General features: G+C 38.4%; 3 protein-coding genes and 1 pseudogene across 3 annotated transcripts; 3 read left to right on the plus strand and 1 right to left on the minus strand.

Annotated features, from left to right (window-relative positions):
• The first annotated feature begins 1856 nt into the window (after positions 1 to 1856).
• On the plus strand, positions 1857 to 3756 carry LOC147935384 (uncharacterized). Its single transcript, XM_087472959.1, has 2 exons — positions 1857 to 3195; positions 3377 to 3756. The coding sequence occupies exons 1-2, from the start codon at positions 1857 to 1859 to the stop codon at positions 3754 to 3756; spliced, it is 1719 nt and encodes a 572-aa protein (XP_087329085.1).
• A 7373-nt stretch (positions 3757 to 11129) lies between these two features.
• On the plus strand, positions 11130 to 12409 carry LOC109127427 (uncharacterized; annotated as a pseudogene).
• Positions 12410 to 12830: 421 nt separating this feature from the next.
• Positions 12831 to 16371, minus strand: LOC104725809 (uncharacterized). The gene is made up of 3 exons (XM_010444544.2): positions 14019 to 16371; positions 13684 to 13875; positions 12831 to 13591 (listed from the first exon to the last, which is right to left on the minus strand). Exons 1-3 carry the CDS (start codon positions 16121 to 16123, stop codon positions 13051 to 13053), a joined length of 2838 nt encoding a protein of 945 aa, XP_010442846.1. The 5' UTR covers positions 16124 to 16371; the 3' UTR covers positions 12831 to 13050.
• Positions 16360 to 17527, plus strand: LOC104725810 (uncharacterized). Its single transcript, XM_010444545.2, has 2 exons — positions 16360 to 16851; positions 17271 to 17527. The coding sequence occupies exons 1-2, from the start codon at positions 16457 to 16459 to the stop codon at positions 17374 to 17376; spliced, it is 501 nt and encodes a 166-aa protein (XP_010442847.1). The 5' UTR covers positions 16360 to 16456; the 3' UTR covers positions 17377 to 17527.
• The last annotated feature ends 1050 nt before the right edge of the window (positions 17528 to 18577 follow it).

An 18577-nucleotide genomic window follows, 5' to 3' on the forward strand; every position in this document is an offset into this window, starting at 1 on the left:
CGGACGGGTCATTATCTAGTTTCTTATAAAATTCACTGATGAATCATTTTAAAACAAATTTAAACTAATTGACTGATTTTTTAAGTTATTTTAAGATTCAATTCTCTATATAAAATAGTTAAAAAAAAAATTGAAATTTGATGTCAAGATGAAAAAAATATGATAAACATGCAATATTCATGCATAATTTGTTGTTATATCATCGTCTGAATTTAAATTCTTTATAATCTAATAATAAAGTCACAGTTTGTATTAGTCATAAACATTGTAAGACCATCTTCATTCAATAACTTTTCATAGATGACTTCAACATAAACTAATACTAAATTTAAAGACATCCCCAAAAAAATGAGGATCCAAATGTTATTTTCTACCAAATATTGGTGTTTTTTTGTGGGAGCCTAAACATAAACATTGATATTCAAATTGCTTTGTTTGTCCGTGTCCGTTCCCGTGATAAAACCCATCTGAACCTCTCTTCTTTCCTCTATCAAACTTAGGCATCTAGACAAAAAGTGATAACTATTGAATTTTTTTGTTGAGGCTAACACATGATGAGTCCAAACCCTCACAAGAAGAGAAAAATAATTTCAGTTATGTTGCAATAATTAATATGTATTAAGAACAATACGTAGATTCGAAGAAGAATCATTCAGATTTGAAACTTGGCAAGAACCATCGGACTCTATAGCAAGGAAAGGAAGAGCAAACAGATCGGCGTGTGGTAGTTCAACCATTGTTTGAAAGAAACAGAAAGCATGTGTTTGGAAAGCATGCATTTGGAAGAAACACAAAGCATGTGTTTATTAATATTAATATATCAGTAGATTAGTCAAACAAAGCATGTGTTTACATGTTATAAATATAACAATATCACACTATATATTATATGTAAACAATATATCACCTCAAACGAGAACACCCACTACTCGACCCTCATGATACTTCATCAAACAACTTTTCCTCCTATACAATATAATGAGAGATTTAAAGGTTGGAACGTAAGTACGTAACAAAACTACCGTGAGGGCATTAATTATTCTATAGAGAAATGCGCATTAGATATTATTGAACTATGAATATATTGTGGTTGACAAGCAGTTTGAGCAGAAATCTTGGTTCAACACTAGGAGCACAAGGATATACATGACGAAACACTTATTATTCTGGAACGAAGGCCATACATATTCCGGTTGGATTGTGACACACATGAAACATTTGAGTGTAAGCTGCAGCTCAGGAGGAAAGTCATTAGTGATGCTGATGTGGATGTTGAGTTGGCATGGTGGACGAATGGACGTGATGCTGGGTCCAAAGGGAGGGTTTGCTGTCACGTGTCTTGGGTATGCTTTTGGAATTGAGTTGTAACTAGGCCAATGGAGCTAGAAGAGCTCTCTCGGTTGAGTTGTAAAAAGATTTGAAGCCAGATATGAGATAGTAAGGCTGAAGAAAGAGAGGATGATTAAGAACACAGACGATTTCGGATTTTGTTGTGTGTGACGAGAGTTTCGGATGTAGACATGCTTATAACAGATGTTTTAGTGGTGTTCAAGCTAGACGAAGAAGAGAACGCTGTTTATAGCCAAGTTTTCTTACATATAGACTCGTTTCATGATCAGATGTATTACATGATATGATGGACTAGATAGAGCTATACTCTTTTGGAAAAGAGTTACTTTCCTATCTTTGTTGACTTTTTGTCAAAGTGGTTCATGAACTGAAGATAAATATACTTTCAAAATGTAATATAACCGATTGGGAGAGACTGTTTGTGATTCATAAAAAAAAAACTCTCTGCTGACGTGGCGGGCTATAGGAAAGGCGATCTAGGGTTTTTGGCTTTTCACGCAAGTTTGATGGCGCCATCGGCCTCTCTTCCCGGTGGAGAGAGTCTGGGGACGGTAAACGGTGTTGCTTCCTCTCCGGCTGTTGAGAAACCACATGATGTGGTCCTGAATGATTCTATCGAAGGTGTAACGATGCAGGATGCTTTGCTAAGTCAGGGTGTATCGGAGAAGGCACCAGGGGAAAAGAGATCTTATGCGAACGTTGCTCGAAAGCACGATTTCACTAGGCAGAAGTTTGAGGCAGTGGAAGTTGATGGCCAGCAAAAGGTGGTTGTGCCTAAAGAGGTATTTGCAGGAGCTAAGCCTCTCTGGGAGGACTTTATTATCGGGAAGTTCTTGAGTGTTAAAGTACCGCATGTGGGGAAGATCCACATGATTGTTAAGAAAATTTGGCGTCTGGGGGATAAAACCTCCATGACTGATGTTTATGAGGTTAGTGATGCCATGATGAAGTTTCGGATCTGTAGTGATAGTGCGAGGCGTCGGATCTTAAACAGGGGAATGTGGAATATCATGGATATTCCGATGGTGGTCTCAAAATGGTCACCTTTTGAGGAAGAAACTCAGCCAGCTTTGAAGACGATACCCCTATGGGTTACTTTACGTGACGTGCCTCCTATAATGTTTACTAACAAAGGTATTGAATTCTTGGCTAGTTCAGTGGGCAAGCCGCTCAGACTGCACCCTAAAATAGAGCTTTGCACAAGTTTTGACGTAGCTCAAGTCTTGGTGGAGGCTGATTTAACAAAGGACCTACCAAAACATTTTGTTTTTACGGGGGAAGAGGAAGGAGAACTTGATGTCGTGATCAAATATTCATACCCGTGGTTGCCTCCGAAGTTCAGTGCCTATCATAAATGGGGTCATTTACAGGCCTCTTGTCTAGCTACCCCTCCAACAGCTCCGATGGTGGAGACTGATCTGCCTCCAGCTGAGGACCCCGTGCAAAGGGACTTACCAGTGGTTCCTACCTCGGGTGTGGTAGTAACTACTGAAGAAGAGGTGAATCGGGAGATTGTTTTAATCTCATCAGGTGGCAGCTCTAACGATGAAGTGCATAAAGACGAGTCTTGGATCACACCTAAATCGGCTCGTAGTCCGGGAACGAAGACTACTACAAACCTTCAGTTTGGTGAAGTTTCTATTCTCTCCAATCCTTTTTCAGCTCTGAGTGATCGAGATGGAAAAGGGGAGGAAGAGACTGACGAGGGTCCCAATAAGGGTGATCAGAAAGTTGTTGCAGAGGATGATATAGAGGTTTCAGTGGACAGCTCCGAGAACACATTGCAGTCTAACCTGCCTCTGGGTCCTTCGCAGAAGCAGCAGCAGTTGCGACCGTCTCTTCCACGTGAGTCAAAGACGGCACATAAAGTTATTTTGATGTAACCTTCTCAGTCAGCTCGGGTCAAGGCTAAGGATCAGGGCCCACGCCAATCCTCCAAACAGCATTAATGTCCGGATTCTTCTGGAATGTACGCGGTTTAAACGCATCTTCAAAACATTCAGTTATTAAAAAAAATGGATTGCAGAGCAGAAGTTTCAGTTTGGTTGTCTTTTGGAAACTAGGGTTAAGGAGCGTAAGGCTCAATGGTTGGGAACTAAGTTATTTATGACAAACTACGAGCATAATACGCGGGGTCGTATCTGGGTGGTTTGGCGTGATACTGTGAGACTTACTCCTATTTATAAGAGTGAGCAGATTATCACATGCTCAATGAAGTTGGAGGATCAAGACTCTGAATTTTTTTGCTCTTTTGTCTATGGTCTGACTACGGTGGAGGAGAGGCAGAGTTTATGGGATGATTTGTGTTCCCATAAGGACTCTCCCATTATGAAGGATAAGCCATGGCTTATCTTTGGAGATTTTAATGAAACCTTGGCTACGGAGGAACATTCTCGAGGAGAGTAGGGTCCAAGGGTAACTGGGGGAATGAGAGACTTTCAGTCGGTGAAGAATTATTGCACTCTCACTGATTTACCTTCTCAAGGTCCTTTGTTTACATGGTGCAACAAGAGGGATGCTGATTTAATATTGAAAAAGCTGGATCGAGTCTTGATGAATGAGGCATGGCAAGACGTATATCCACAGTCATATAATGTTTTTGAGGCTGGAGGGTGTTCTGATCATTCTAGGTGTCGGATCCATCTCAGTGTTAATGTTGATGCTACTATCCACCGACGCAAACCGTTTAAGTTCGTTAATGCGATGGTTGGTATGGCTGAATTTAAACCGTTAGTGCAAACTTTCTGGCAGGAAACAGAGCCTATACACATGTCGACTTCTTCCCTATATCGGTTTTCAAAAAAGCTTAAGACTCTCAAGCCTAAGCTGCGATCTTTGGCTAAAGGGAAGCTTGCTCACTTGGTCGCCAAGGCAAAGGAGGCTTATGAGAATCTCTGTCAAAAGCAAGAGTTGAACCTTGCCAATCCGTCTGCTGCCGCTATGGCTGAGGAATCGGTGGCTTATGCTAGATGGAGTATTATTGCTAATCTAGAAGAGAGGTACCTAAAACAGAAGGCGAAGCTTCATTGGCTGAAGATTGGAGATAAAAACAATTAAGACGTTCCATAGAGCGATTAAGTCTCGTGAGGCTCAAAACTTTATTCGTGAGGTACAAACTCCAGATGGCCGTATTGTATTGGATGTAAAGGAGATTCAGCAGGAAGATGTGCGTCATTTTCAAGCTTTTCTCCATTTTCAACCCCCTGATTTTCAAGGCGCTACAGTTGAGGAACTTCAGGCCTTGCTACCTTCGCGATGTACAGAGGCTGATGGTGTGAAGCTCACACGTATAGTTTCTGCCGATGAGATTAAGACAGTTTTATTTTCCATGGCAAATGACAAGTCACCTGGGTCGGATGGTTATACATGTGAATTCTTTAAGGCGGTGTGGGATCTAGTGGGGGTGGAGTTTGTTATTGCGGTTCAATATTTTTTTGAAAAGGGTTTCCTCCCCAAGGGAGCCAATGCAATTATACTTGCTCTTATACCTAAGCGGCTTGATTCTTGTGAGATGAAGGATTACCGCCCAATCTCTTGCTGTAACATGCTATACAAATTCATCTCCAAGATTTTAGCTAACAGATTAAAGGTGGTGCTGCCGGATCTTGTTGCAGGAAATCAGTCTGCATTTGTTAAAAACCGACTTTTGATAGAAAATGTGCTGCTTGCAACGGAATTGGTCAAGGATTACCACAAGGATTATATATCCACCAGATGTGCTTTTAAAATCGACATTTCTAAAGCCTTTGACTCTGTTCAATGGCCTTTTCTCACCAATGTGCTTTCGGCTCTTGCTCTATCGCCAATGATTATACACTGGATCATGAAATGTGTTACCACTGCATCATTCTCGGTTTAGGTTAATGGGGAACTTGCGGGATATTTTCAAAGCACTCGTGGTCTGCGTCAGGGTTGTGCTCTCTCCTCGGCAGGTTTGAAACATTTTGGTTTTCACCCGCAATGTAAACCCCTCGGTGTTACTCATTTGTGTTTTGCGGATGATCTTATGGTCTTCTCGGATGGCACTCTCTCGTCTATAGAAGGAATTGTTGCAGTATTTGACAAGTTTGCTCGGTATTCGTGTTTAAATATTAGTATGGAGAAGTCCACGATGTATTTTGTAGGTGTGTTGGATGAGGATCGTCATTTGATACAAACAAGATTCAGTTTTGAGATAGGTCTATTGCCGGTGAGATACTTGGGACTCCCTTTGGTTACTAAGCGGTTCACTTCCTCTGATTATACACCATTGCTCGAGCAGATTAAGAATATAATCGGATCCTGGACAGCTCAATATTTGTCCTTTGCAGGTCGTCTTAATTTGATCCATTCGGTGTTATGGAGCATATGCAGCTTTTGGATGTCAGCTTTTCGATTACCAAAACAATGTTTACTGGAGATCAACAGGATATGTTCGGCATTCCTCTGGTCAGGCCCAGATTTAAACCCTCACAAAGCTAATCTATCTTGGGAGAATGTTTGTAAGCCTAAGCGGGAAGGTGGTCTGGGTCTACGGTCTTTAAAAGATGTGAATGATGTATGTTGTTTAAAGCTGATATGGCGAATTGTATCTTCAAGTGTGTCTCTGTGGGTTAAATGGGTCAGTAACACGTTACTGAAGCGGGAGTCTTTCTGGTCTGTTAAACCGACTGCTTTGGGCTCGTGGATGTGGAGAAAACTCCTCAAATTTCGAGACCTTGCTAAACAATTCTGCAAAATGGAAGTGAATAATGGTCAACGTACTTCCTTTTGGTTTGATGATTGGTCCAACATGGGAGGACTAGTGGATATGGCGGCTGATCAAGGTTTCATTTCAATGGGCATTAGTAAGCACATGACCGTTGCAGAGGCGTGGGGACAACGTCATCACAGGCGGCACTGGCAAGCTAATTTTAACTTATTGGAGGCAGAGTTGCAGCTGCACCAGGATATGAGCAGTTCTAAGGCGGATGTAATGCTTTGGAAATGTGGAAATGGTAACTTTAAAACCCAATTCTCTACCAAAGACACATGGAATCAGATACGAACACATGATGCCGAAGTAGCTTGGCATCCAAGCGTTTGGTTCACTCACTCAACGCCGCGGTTCGCGTTCTGTACATGGCTAGCAATTCGAAACAGACTTTCTACTGGAGATAGAATGATTCAATGGCGAAGGGGTGCGCAGGGGACCTGTCTGCTCTGCAATAGCACCACTGAAACGAGAGACCATTTGTTTTTCGCCTGCAGTTTTAGTTCAGAGGTCTGGAAGGCGTCTGCTCAGAACATCTACAAGGTTAAGTATTCTACCGTTTGGCACTCGATCCTCTCCTCTGCCTGCGACAACTGGGATACTCGGGTTCAGGGATATTTAGCTCGCTCTGTTCTGCAAACGATTGTCTACTGCCTCTGGCAAGAGCGTAATGGTCGGGCACATGGTGAGCCTCAACACCCTGCTTCTTATCTCACTTACATGATTGATAGACACATGCGAAACCAACTGCTAGCAATTGGTCTTATGGGCGATCGGCGATACGACGATGGGTTACAAGTATGGTTTGGCACAAGACCTTAAAATCTTAAGTGTTTTCTCTTCTATGATTCTGTTTAAAAACTATTCAACTCTGTGATGCAATTGATGTAACAAAGCTATTTTTTTTTTGAATATAATTTAACATCAAATTCAAAAAAAAAATATATATATATATATAACCGATCATGTCCTAAATAAATGCTTTGCCTATGATTCTGGTGCCAGATAAGTCGATTTTACTGAATGTGCGTAACACAACAAATGACACTTGGGCCTTGATTGATGAGGCTTCAGGAGTTCAGGGCTCGTCCTTTGTTTGAAAGAGGGAACACAAATTGAAGCATTCATTCTTGCATAAAACAGACAAAGAAAAAAAAATTATTACATACAAATGTTCTCTTTTTTTTCTTCTTTTCTGTCCACGTCATCTCCAGCGTGTCCTCGTCAGTTCATAGATTACACACAAAATAAACAATTACAAGATAATATCTGTAATATGTTATTACTAACTATAATTTTTTTTTTTAGTTTGGACTGGACATCAACATATAATAATTCCATAACAATTTATTAATTAACCTTTTAATCACTTGACAAAAAATTACATGAACAAGTTTGGAAATTCATTTACCTTAGACTCGACTCATGCGCGCGCATTGATTAACCTCTAAAAAACTCAACATATTTAATTCATGTGAATATCGGTCTAACATTTTCAAAACGTCAATATAATTTATTTGTTTTTTTCTATAATTTATCCAGAATTCTTTAACAAAAAAAAAACAAAAAAAGAATTTATCCAAAAAAATTTCATGTACGATGCATGCATGCATGCCCTCTCCATTTGACAATTCAAACTACATACTTCGATTTATTTACTCAGGTATGCCTTCTCTTTTTCCAATTATAATTTTTTGTTTTATGTCTTCACTTTAATAGAAATAATTCACATAATATGATTATTATTTTGTTTTGTAATTTCACTCTAATAAATATTTATAAAGAAATAGCTGAATAAATATTTTATTTTAAGAGAGAACAAAATGTATATTTAAAATTACAATTTGATTAGCTTAAAGTTCATGTCATATATTTATGTTTATAGTCATTTCAAATTTTTATATTCAAACCAAAAATTAGTTCATTATTCACAATAAATTTATTTTTAAGAATTTTTCACATATTTTATAAACTTACATATTCTATCAAATATTTTGTAACTCTCATATTTATAATCATATCCATATTTTAAGGCACTAAATTTTAATTAATTGTAATTATTTATTTATATTTATGCTATTTTTTTCACCTCCATAATATTTATAGCATTCTAATGAATAATTAATGACAATAATTAATATATTAATATTTGATTGTTGCTCAATCTTAGTCTCAGTCTTTGGTTGTGGTGACGGTGGCGTTTTAGTTTGGTTCCAGTTCGAAGCTCGTATTGCTTTTTTCCTTTCTTTCTTCTTCCTAACAGCTCCTGCGTGCTTTTTATGCCCCTTAATCAGAGATCTTCCAGCCTCAACATCATCCATCTCTTTCTTCTCGGTGGTGGTGATGGACCGTTGAAAAACTCTCTCCTCTTTTTCTTCTGATTGCTCATGAGACTCTCGTTCTTCTTGTTGTTTCCAGAACTGCCTCCTCAGATGCTCAAACTCTTTGAAGAGATGCTTAGGCTTTCCATAGCCTCTGATGTAGTGAAATTGGGTAGGCTCCACCCAAAACTCATGTCTCTCCTTCTTCCAAGACACCACAACCCTTGAATCTTCATTCTCTGCCTCCACAACTTCAGTCTTCACTTCTGCAGCTGGATCCTCCCCTTGGATCTTCAAGGCTACCTTCTCAGCTCCAAGAAGGCAGAGCTTCTTCCACTCAGTTGAATCTTGTGTTGCATTTTTCATCTCTCTTAAAATAGAGTTGACAAATGTTTTGAAAACTGCTTTGAAAGAAACCATTTTGACAAATGAAAGAAGAATGAGTACTCAATCTCCGTATTTATGTGTATACTCAACGCATGGAGATTGAGACAAAATCTGACTACAAAGTAATCAATATTTCTCTGTAAATATTTTGTACAGAATGAGTGAGAAAAAGAGGAGGAGAAGACAAAAGGTTAAAGAAGATGAGAGAACAGTATATTAATTGAGTAAATAACATTTTGAAAGCTTTATTTTACTTTTCCATTCATAAATTACGACGTCTTTTTCATAATAAATTATTTTTGTGCTTTAAACATTTTCCTTCATTAAAACGGATTTTTTTATATAACTACATGGCATATAATATATCCCTCCATATCGAAAACAAAACATATGAACATAAGTAGGTTGTTAAAACTTGAATTCGAAACGTAATGAGAGTTATGATTTCTCAAATATAGTGTCAATGTTAACATAGATATATATAGTCAACGTTACATGTATATATATATATATATAATAAATGAAATAATTTTTCTATTGTATAGAAATTTACAATACTTAAAGAAAAGTACTAGAGAGACCAATGAACCAAACGAACAAAAGAACAACACTTTCATATTACATATATCTATCTTGAAAGGGTTAAAATTAAAAATATACATACTAACATAGGTTTAGTAATGTTTTTAATCAAAGAAATAGAGGTCATTCAAGGGAGTAGAGAGTTAATTATTGCCTTAGTGTTTTCGTTTAATATGATATATGTTGATATGATCATAAATTTAGTTGTTTTAGCTAGTTCTAATCTTTGTAGCAAACGGTAGTTAGTTGTTTACATTGGCCGTGTGATTTATATTGTACTTGATTGACATCGATATAAAATAATGGACTAAATTTTACTTTACATATAGTGATAAAAGGTTTAATATTCCTGAAATATTTTCGGTACAGTATAACTAATAATTAGAAGAAAAAAAACATGTAGAGGGAATGCTATATATAGTTCTTCATGTTTTTCTATATAATATTTAGTTTTGCTTAGAGCCGAGAAAAAAATAAATATGATTTTTATATTTATATATGAACCTACAAATGACGGTGAAATGTATTAACATATATATAGTATTAATTAATGAATTTAGATGAAATGAAAAAAAAATTATGCCAAAAAATATTAGATTCAGGAAACATGGATGAATATTTTGCAAGTGATATAGATATATAGTACAAGGAAATAATAATAATACAAAAACAAAAATCACACATTTATCTAATACGGATCGGAGTACTAATTACCCCTCATGTAATAAAGAAGCCAACACATTTACTCCAATCTACTTGTTTCTATTTCTCCATTTGCCTAGAGCGAACGAGAATATTAGACATAATTAAACTTTCTACGTATGTATGTCAATAATATGTTTAAGATAAAACTTAAGAGGGGGTATTAAACATGGTTTTTAGAAGATTTTGTGGAATTTAATTAATTGTGGATTTTGGAAGAATTAAATGAGTTTTTATGATATTGGGTGGAATTGTTATATTTTTTGTTAGTTAAAAATAAAAAACAGTTTGTGATTTTGTGAGATTTTAAAACAATAATAACAGTGAGTGTGGGAGATTTTTAAAACGTAAAATTGGATTTCAAATAGAATTGGGACGAGCTTTGTTAGGAGAAAATGGCTCAGCGAACATACTCAGTTACTCACTACTGATCATGCTCCCACCACCTGCCTCCTTCGAGAATCTCACATCGTTTCCATTGCGAGGATGAGAAATTTTTGGTAAGTTCATCATCTAGTTCCACTAATTCAAGCCACTTCAATTAACATTAAAAAAAAAGTTAATTTGTTTGAAAAAAAAAGTTGCACATATCATCATGATACACAGAAACAGATAATATATCTACCAAATGCTTTTACGTTGTTAGGATTTCTTACATGGCTCTCTAAAAGACTAGAAGAGATTCTTCGAGAAACGCAATAATGTTAAAACAGCAGCAAAGCCGCCAAAAACAAATGAGACGAACTTCGCTCGCCGTAATGGAGATGATAGGTGAGGGGAGTTGTTTTAAAAATTCAGATGGAGCTGAGTTACTTAATGTTGCGGAGTATTTTCAGCTTAATGTTGCTGAATTGAGCTTTTTTAGAAGGACTTTGGAATTATTTTAATATACAGGTGAAAGAGCAAAAATATCTTGCTTTTGATTGATAATATAGAAATAAATAAATATAATAATTTGTGGAGATGGAAAGCTTGGTGGCCAAGGCCATTCCTGTGTATTAATAATGGAGGGGTTTTAAGTGTAGGGGTTTCTTGCTTTTTCCATTAAGAAGAACATGTCTCTGCTTCTCAGCCGCCTTGGGAAACGTCCTCCGTCTCTTCTTCTTCTTATTCTTTCTAATGGCTTCTCAACTTCCTCAAGGCAAACTCCTCCTTGTTCCATCATCCGCGCTGTTCCTTGTGGAGCGGATCTCGGAAAACTCGTCATTTTGAATGCTACCGGGGAGCTCAACTATTTGGATAAGAAGGTGCCACTGGAATAGTGCGTCTCCAAGACGATTTAAACCCGGCTGCATCGTATACACATCCCAAACGCATTCCTCTCCCTCCTCTTGTGACTCTACCTCATTGCCAAACCCAACTTGTCACCAACGTGGCCATGTCCTTTTCTTCTCCTGAGGACGAAGACTGTGTTGTGGCTGTCAAGTTAGTTCTTGGGACCCCAGCTCAGCTTTTGCAGACCAGCTCAAACAAACTCCGAGTGGTTCAACATCAGAATCGAAAAACCCTGTTTCTACTCCTCCCCTGTTATGTATTCCAAGATAGATGGCATGTTTCGCATTCCGGGGTCTGGAGGCCACCTCATCGGATCATGGGATCCCCACAACAACAACAACAACAAGAATACACCCAAGATTCAGAGGCTGGGGTTTAAAAACCTTCCGGAGCTCACCAAGACCAAAAGGGAGCTTCTGCATTCGTGTTGCGCAAGCGAACACTTGGTGGAGTCAAGAACCACAGGTGAGACTTTCTTGGTTAAGTGGTGGAGGAAGGCCACCTCCAGGGGAGTTTTGAAAATGAAATCAAGAGCTGTAATGGTCTTCAAACTAGACCAACAAGATTCTGGAGGCCACCTCATTGGATCATGGGATCTACACAAACACAAGCACAATCCCAAGATTCAGAGGTTGCGATTTAGAAACTTTCCCGAGCTGACAAAGTTCAAACGGGAACTTCTTGGTTCGTGCTGCACGAGCGAACACTTGGTGAAGTCAAGAACCACAGGTGAGACTTTCTTAGTTAAGTGGTATAGGAAGGCCACCTCCGGTGGAGTTTTGAAAATGATAACAAAAGCTTTAATGGTCTTCAAGCTAGACGAACAAGGGAGCGCCGTTTACACTGAAGACATCGGAGATCTCGTAATTTTCCTCTCAGAGTCGGAACCTTTCTGTTCTGTGTCAATGGTAGCTCCTTTCCTGGCCTGTGCTCTAACCAAGTCCACACCTTGGATATCGACGAAAGCGCACTTGTAGATCTGGAGGATTCCTCCATCATTAGTTGGGTTTCTGCATTCGGGTCCCCTTACTATATTCCACCTCAAAAAATTGACTCCTAGGTTGTAAATGAGTACTAGTCTCAGACTGTCTTTCTCTTTAAGCCTTTAAAATATCAAATCTATTTTTTTATGTACTGTATAGTCTGTATTCTCTATTAGATTGAGATGCATATGCTCTTGGATATACCACCTTTTGTCACATTTGATAATATTTGTGATGACTCGGCCTCTTCATGATCAAATAAGTATGATGAAGTAGAACTCTGCTCTTTTGAAAAAAGTATTATTTTCCTACTTTTGATGCAGTGGAGAACAACGTTGCTTTCATACAGTTTCCTTTGTCAAAGATGCACATGAATAAGTAATAGGGAACACAAATTGAAGCACCAGTTGCTTTGCCAAGAATCCTTCGTGTCCTGATAAGTAGACTTAACCTACATCTCCCAAACAGAACCAATGTCCTTTGTTTGAAATAGGAAAAAGGAACTAAAGTACTCATTCTTGTATTAATCTGTATATGATTCTGAATAAATACAATGAGATTCCAACTGCACTAATTATAACAAAGAACATCCCTGTTCCACTTTAACTTACTTATTTCATTTTCTCATTCTTAACTTTATATCTTTGTAAGTGGGACTTCAATGTAGTCTTTATCTCTAGCTCCAAGTCTTTTCTTTAAACGGGGAGAGAAAGTTTACCTAAGAAGAATCATTCTGAAACAAAGCCTTTGGTACTGAACTACGAGGCAGAGTCTCACACTCGTAGTCATCTTTGTTACCAGTTCGTTTTCGTTTGGTCTCCGTTGTTGTCATTGGTGTCTCACATACTCTATCATATTCCACTGATCTTTGCTCTTTCTTTCTTTTGGCCATTCTCTGTTGCTGGCCCACCTTGCCTTTAGAGTTCTTTGTTTGTTTTGGTGCCCAGACTCTACAAAGATCAGGCATCCAACTTGTGAAACTCGAGAATCTTCTTGCCCTCTCCCTCATTTCTTGTGCTTCAACCTCTTTCTTAGCTTCTACGCACTCCTCACTGTTTCCCTGCTTACTCGTACCAGGGACATCTTTATTTCTTTGAATATGATGATGACTCTTGAGATTGCTATGGTAATTTTCTCTCCCTGATTGACTACTCTCTTCATTGTTCATAAAACTATCTTCAAGATCCTCATCACTGAACATGAGCAGATCCATCTCCGTATATATTATATTGACAGCTTCTCCAAGAATATGATGATACCTGAGAAGGGGCATAAGTCGATGATGCATTAGCATGAATACACATAAGACCAAAAGTTACAATATATAGATTCTGAGAATGGCATTACATACCTGGCTTTTATAGTTTTGTCAACATACTTATCAAGGCTCCATTCACCAAAGAATCCGCCATCTAACTTGCACTGAATGCCCTCAAGGAACATGCAAATCTGTTTTGCAAACTTCTGTGTCACAGATTCCTCACTTCCCAAACCTATCTGACATCTTAGAATCTCCATTCGGAAAAGAATCTGCAGCTCGTATCTTATAGCTAATTAAAGAAAACAGAAAAAGGATGCCATAAAATTCAGTTTAGATAAATGAACAGAACAGAAAGCATCAAACAGAAAATAAAAGCATAAGAATAAGTTGGCTACTGTAACACCAAACAGAAAATAAAAGGATACTCTCTAACGATGCTACTGGGTGCAGCTTCATCAGACTTCTGCTCACTTGCCGTGGATAATGAATCTTTCTTTTTGAACTTGGCAACTATATCTTTCGGTTCTTTCAGTAATATCTTGGTTAGCTCCTCAGCGACCAACAAGAGGGTTCCACTCTCACAGCTATAGTCCTTCTCAGCTCTTTGAGAGCAGTAGAAGACACAGGACTTGACAAGTCGCTCGGCCAGAGCTGACAAGTCTATTTCCTCAGACTCAATCCCTTGATTGATTTTACTAGGAAGACTGGCGAAGAAATTCTCTGATGACTCTGATGCTGCATGAACAGATGCATCATTTTCTTGCTTTCCAGATATACGATTTCCACTCAAAGCAATGTCCTCTTCAGCTACAGGTAAAGATGAGCTAGCCTTTTTTGTCTCTTCAGAGGAGTTGTTCTTTTCCTCAATTGGATTTGCGTCCACATCCTCCAATGCATAGCAATTATTAGTCACGGATAAGCTGCAACCTGTGGGCTTACTAATCTGTTTCATCCAACATTTCAAAAACTTAAATTTCTTTGACTTGCTAAACTTGGAGAAATAAACATCTTCTAGATCTATTTGACCATAATCTTTTACTGATCTGCAGAACTCCTCCCACGTAATGTCATTAAGAGTACCTTTTCTTAGTTTTCTTTTATTTTCGCTACAACTGACTTTCTTCCTGCTATCTTCATGATCCACAGTTAGAGGAGACACTCCATTGTCAAAAACAAAGATTAAACCCGAGGAAAAAGTGAAGGGTTTGAGGATTCCAGTCCGCAAACTACCATTGCTATTCGAAAGAGATATCAATGCTGAGTAATCTTCCCTATAAAGATAACTTAATAAGATCTGCCATATGGGTGATGATCTTTTCGCTACTTTCTCACCTGTCTCCTCAACTAATATCTGAAAAACCCGGTCTGCCCAAAACCCACACTCCTGCTCCTGATCTTGATCAGATTCTTGAGATACTCCATGAACAACAAAAGTCTCACAAGTATACCTCTCAAGTTCGATAAGATCATCAGCACACATCCTCAAGGGTTTAATACTGAGTTTGGTATTCCCATCACAAAACTGTTCAACTAGAGAGTCCTGATTGACTGGCTCAGTCCCACTAGCTAAGCTGATAAACTCATCACACCTCTTCCCACTACCGATCTCAGAAGAAGAAAACTCTAGCTCACCGCACTTGCATTCCATAGGTTTACCGTTAATATCTGCAATCTCAAGACTGGCCTGAACTGTAAATCTCTGGCTAGTAGATAGCTTCGGGCAAACACCAATTGCTGGATAGATCAAACCAAAGGGTACAATTGAAGAACCAAAAACAATTGAATCCGTAGAACAATGCCCCCAACCCAATTCTCTAATCCCAGTATCGAAAAACCCAGACTTCAATCCCAATTCACATCTTTCACCAGATTTAACATCAACCCAGCTTAATTGAATATCCCTATCATCAAACAACTCATTCACAGAGTCAAAAATCTCACCTAACTTTGACTTGAACAAATCCAAGTCGCTAAGACACTCATCACCAGCCTTAACATCGAGAAACTCAGAAACCCAATCCAAATCCCTAGAAACTGGGGAGAACATCACCACCAAATTCGACCTAACCACATCGAACCCACCACCATCCGTAAATCCAGGAATCATACCTCGAACCACCGGCTCCCAAGCGTAATCATAAACGATCTGTCGCAAATTCGCCGCGACATTAACCCCACGAGGCGATGCCGCCACCGCCGTAGAACTAGATCGAAGCTCGCATCTTCTAACCCCATCGATGGCGCGTCTGAGAGAGTCGAGTGTTGGGGTAGGGAGGTCAAATGAAAGCGAAGAAGATGAAATTGGGAGTGCTGCAGAGAGCTTCGAGGAAGACAAGAGAGAAGACAGAGAAGAGAAGAAGAATTTGAAAGAGAAGAGAGAAGCAGAGAGAGGAGGAAACGAGAGAAGCTTCTCGGCGGCGGAGATCACGACGGCCAGGTACTGCTCCGTGTCGGGTTTGACCAGTAACGGATTAAGATCTATCAGAAGCACGAAACGCTGCGTTTTGGCGTATAACAAGTCTCCAGCCATTGAAATGTAAACAAACAGAGTAGGAAAAAAAAAAAAGAATTCGATTTTGGGGTTGAAGAAGAGATAGTGGAGGGAGTGAGAGCGACGAGGGTTATGTTTTTAGCGGGAAACAAAATCTTGCTACGAGATTTATTGGGCTTTAATCTAAAAGGCCCATTTACAATTGAAACTGAAAGGGCCCAAATTGATGACGTGGCGAAATTGAAGATAGAAGAAGAACCAGATGACGAACACTTCATCTGCTTCAGATTCTCTTCTTCTCGATCGACTTTGCCTAGAATTTTCCCGGGAAAATCAGAATTTTCTCGGAGAAGAGAAAATTGGTTCGTTATCATGAACTGTATCTCTACTTCATTCAAACTGATTCCTTTTCCAATTACACAATCATCAATCGCTCCGAAATTTCTTCACATTTCGAGCTCCAAAGCTTCAATTTCTCCCAGATGTCCTAGTTTCGCTTCTTCTTCTTCATCGATTCGAAAAAAACATCTGACTCTAGTTTATTCGAAATCGTCAGACGCGGAGGAGGTATCGGATACGGAGGACGAATGGCTGAAAAAGCTGCCGGAGAAGAACAAGCCACTGTATTCGCATAGCTTACCTTGCATCGAGGCGTGGCTGAGGAAATTAGGGTTTTACCAAAGCAAAGACGATAGAGCTGTTTGGTTGATTCAGAAACCTGATTGGCACGCTCAGTTATCTCTTGACGTCACAGATCTCTGCATCAGGTATTGCAATTTTGGTCCTAAGTTGGATTCTTGTATTCGAATTTTTTGTGAAAGTTCGATCCTTTTATAGTCTGGAAAGGCCTAGAGTTCTCTCAGTTTAGTGAATGTGTTAGTTTCGAAACCAAAGCTAGTTGTGATATTGATTCTGGACACTGTTGTTGTGAAGAAGAGTTTTTTTTTTTAAACCTGGATAAGTGTATATGTATTGCCAGATAGTGTGATGAATTAACCTCTTGAATCGATTGTTATGCGGTGTTTGCATTCGCTGTTAGAAGCTAATTTTATGTCTCTGCATCTCTCTCTCTATCCAACAGACCAAACAAGTCGATGTATTGAAATGTTCTCTTTATCATTTCCCTTTGGCGTTTCTGTGTGTAATCTGCCTATTTTGGACTAACTATAGATTGCTTGTAATGTAGGTACTTGAAAAGCGGGCCGGGAAATCTAGAGAGGGACATGGAAAGAAGGTTTAGCTATGCGTTGAGTAGAGAAGATACAGAGAATGCCATACTTGGAGGACCTTAAAAGAATAAAGAGTTTGTTGAGTATCTTTGTTCTTAAACTTTGCTTATGCTGCTATTTCGTGTAGTTTTTCCATTATATTCATATGGTGCATGTGCATTTGCTTGTTTGATCCAATAACAATTTTTTTTAGAAGGAGGTACTATTCCATAAACTTTAAGAACCAATACGTAGATACTTATTGAAATATTTTGTAAAAAAAATTATCTATCCATACGTTTCTACGAAATACACAGATTTGTAGTTGCAACTGGACAGTTTCAGTCAGTACTTATATTATCTGGAAAAAAAAACGAAATAGAAACTGGAGTGTACATGGAATAGAAACAGAAATGATTGTAAGAAAATGAATTTAGCCTAATAAATTTGCAGTTTGTATTGTACCAGTCGGTCCAGTCCACCATAAGACCTTGACCTGGGTAGGCTACGGCTATCTTAACTCGTGTTGTTTAGAGTCGAAACCAAACTCATGTTTAACAAGTGGGGTGGGGGTCGAATGAGTATTATTAGTTTCACATCTTCGGTTTCAAAACTTAAACAAGAAAACACTACATTTACACAAGTCAACTCCAGTTAATGTAATAAAAAATTAATACATAAAACTTAAGACATGAGTTACATGTCGAAATACAATTTAAATCTGATGTTACTCTTTTGAATTAGTCGCCTTTAGTTCTGTTAGCAAGGTCAAAATGTGAACGTGTATCTTAGAAGAGCTCTCTATAGGTTTTCTCAATAAAGTAACATTTTAGCCAAATCCAATTCAAAACTTTTCTTATGTATCACTCTTGTCAATGTGTCTTGGCCACAACTCACGAATATATGAGTAGTGATGAAAATTATTTACATAAACTCTTATCTCAATATTCAATAACCAGATAAAGATATGTTGTTGCTAGATTCCTCCATGAATGATTTCTTAACTAGTTAAAGTGTTTTGTGAATGTGTTATTTGAAACCAAAGCTAGTTGTGTTTAACAATGAGGATATTAATTATGGAAAATGTTGTGATGAGGAGTTTGTTTTAGCCTGGATAAAAGTATATATGTATAGCATAGTGTGAACCTCTTGAAAATGTTGATAGTGAATCCTAGTTCAGTATTTGTAGTGCGGGAATCAATTGTTATGTGGTGTTTGAATCCGCTGTTGGTGCTATCTAAGCTTAATCTTATGACAAATACTGATCTTATGTCGAAGGAGTTGA

The sequence above is a fragment of the Camelina sativa genome, chromosome 11, assembly GCF_030686135.1.
Source record: "Camelina sativa cultivar CO46 ecotype springtype chromosome 11, ASM3068613v1".
Lineage (NCBI taxonomy): Eukaryota > Viridiplantae > Streptophyta > Magnoliopsida > Brassicales > Brassicaceae > Camelina > Camelina sativa.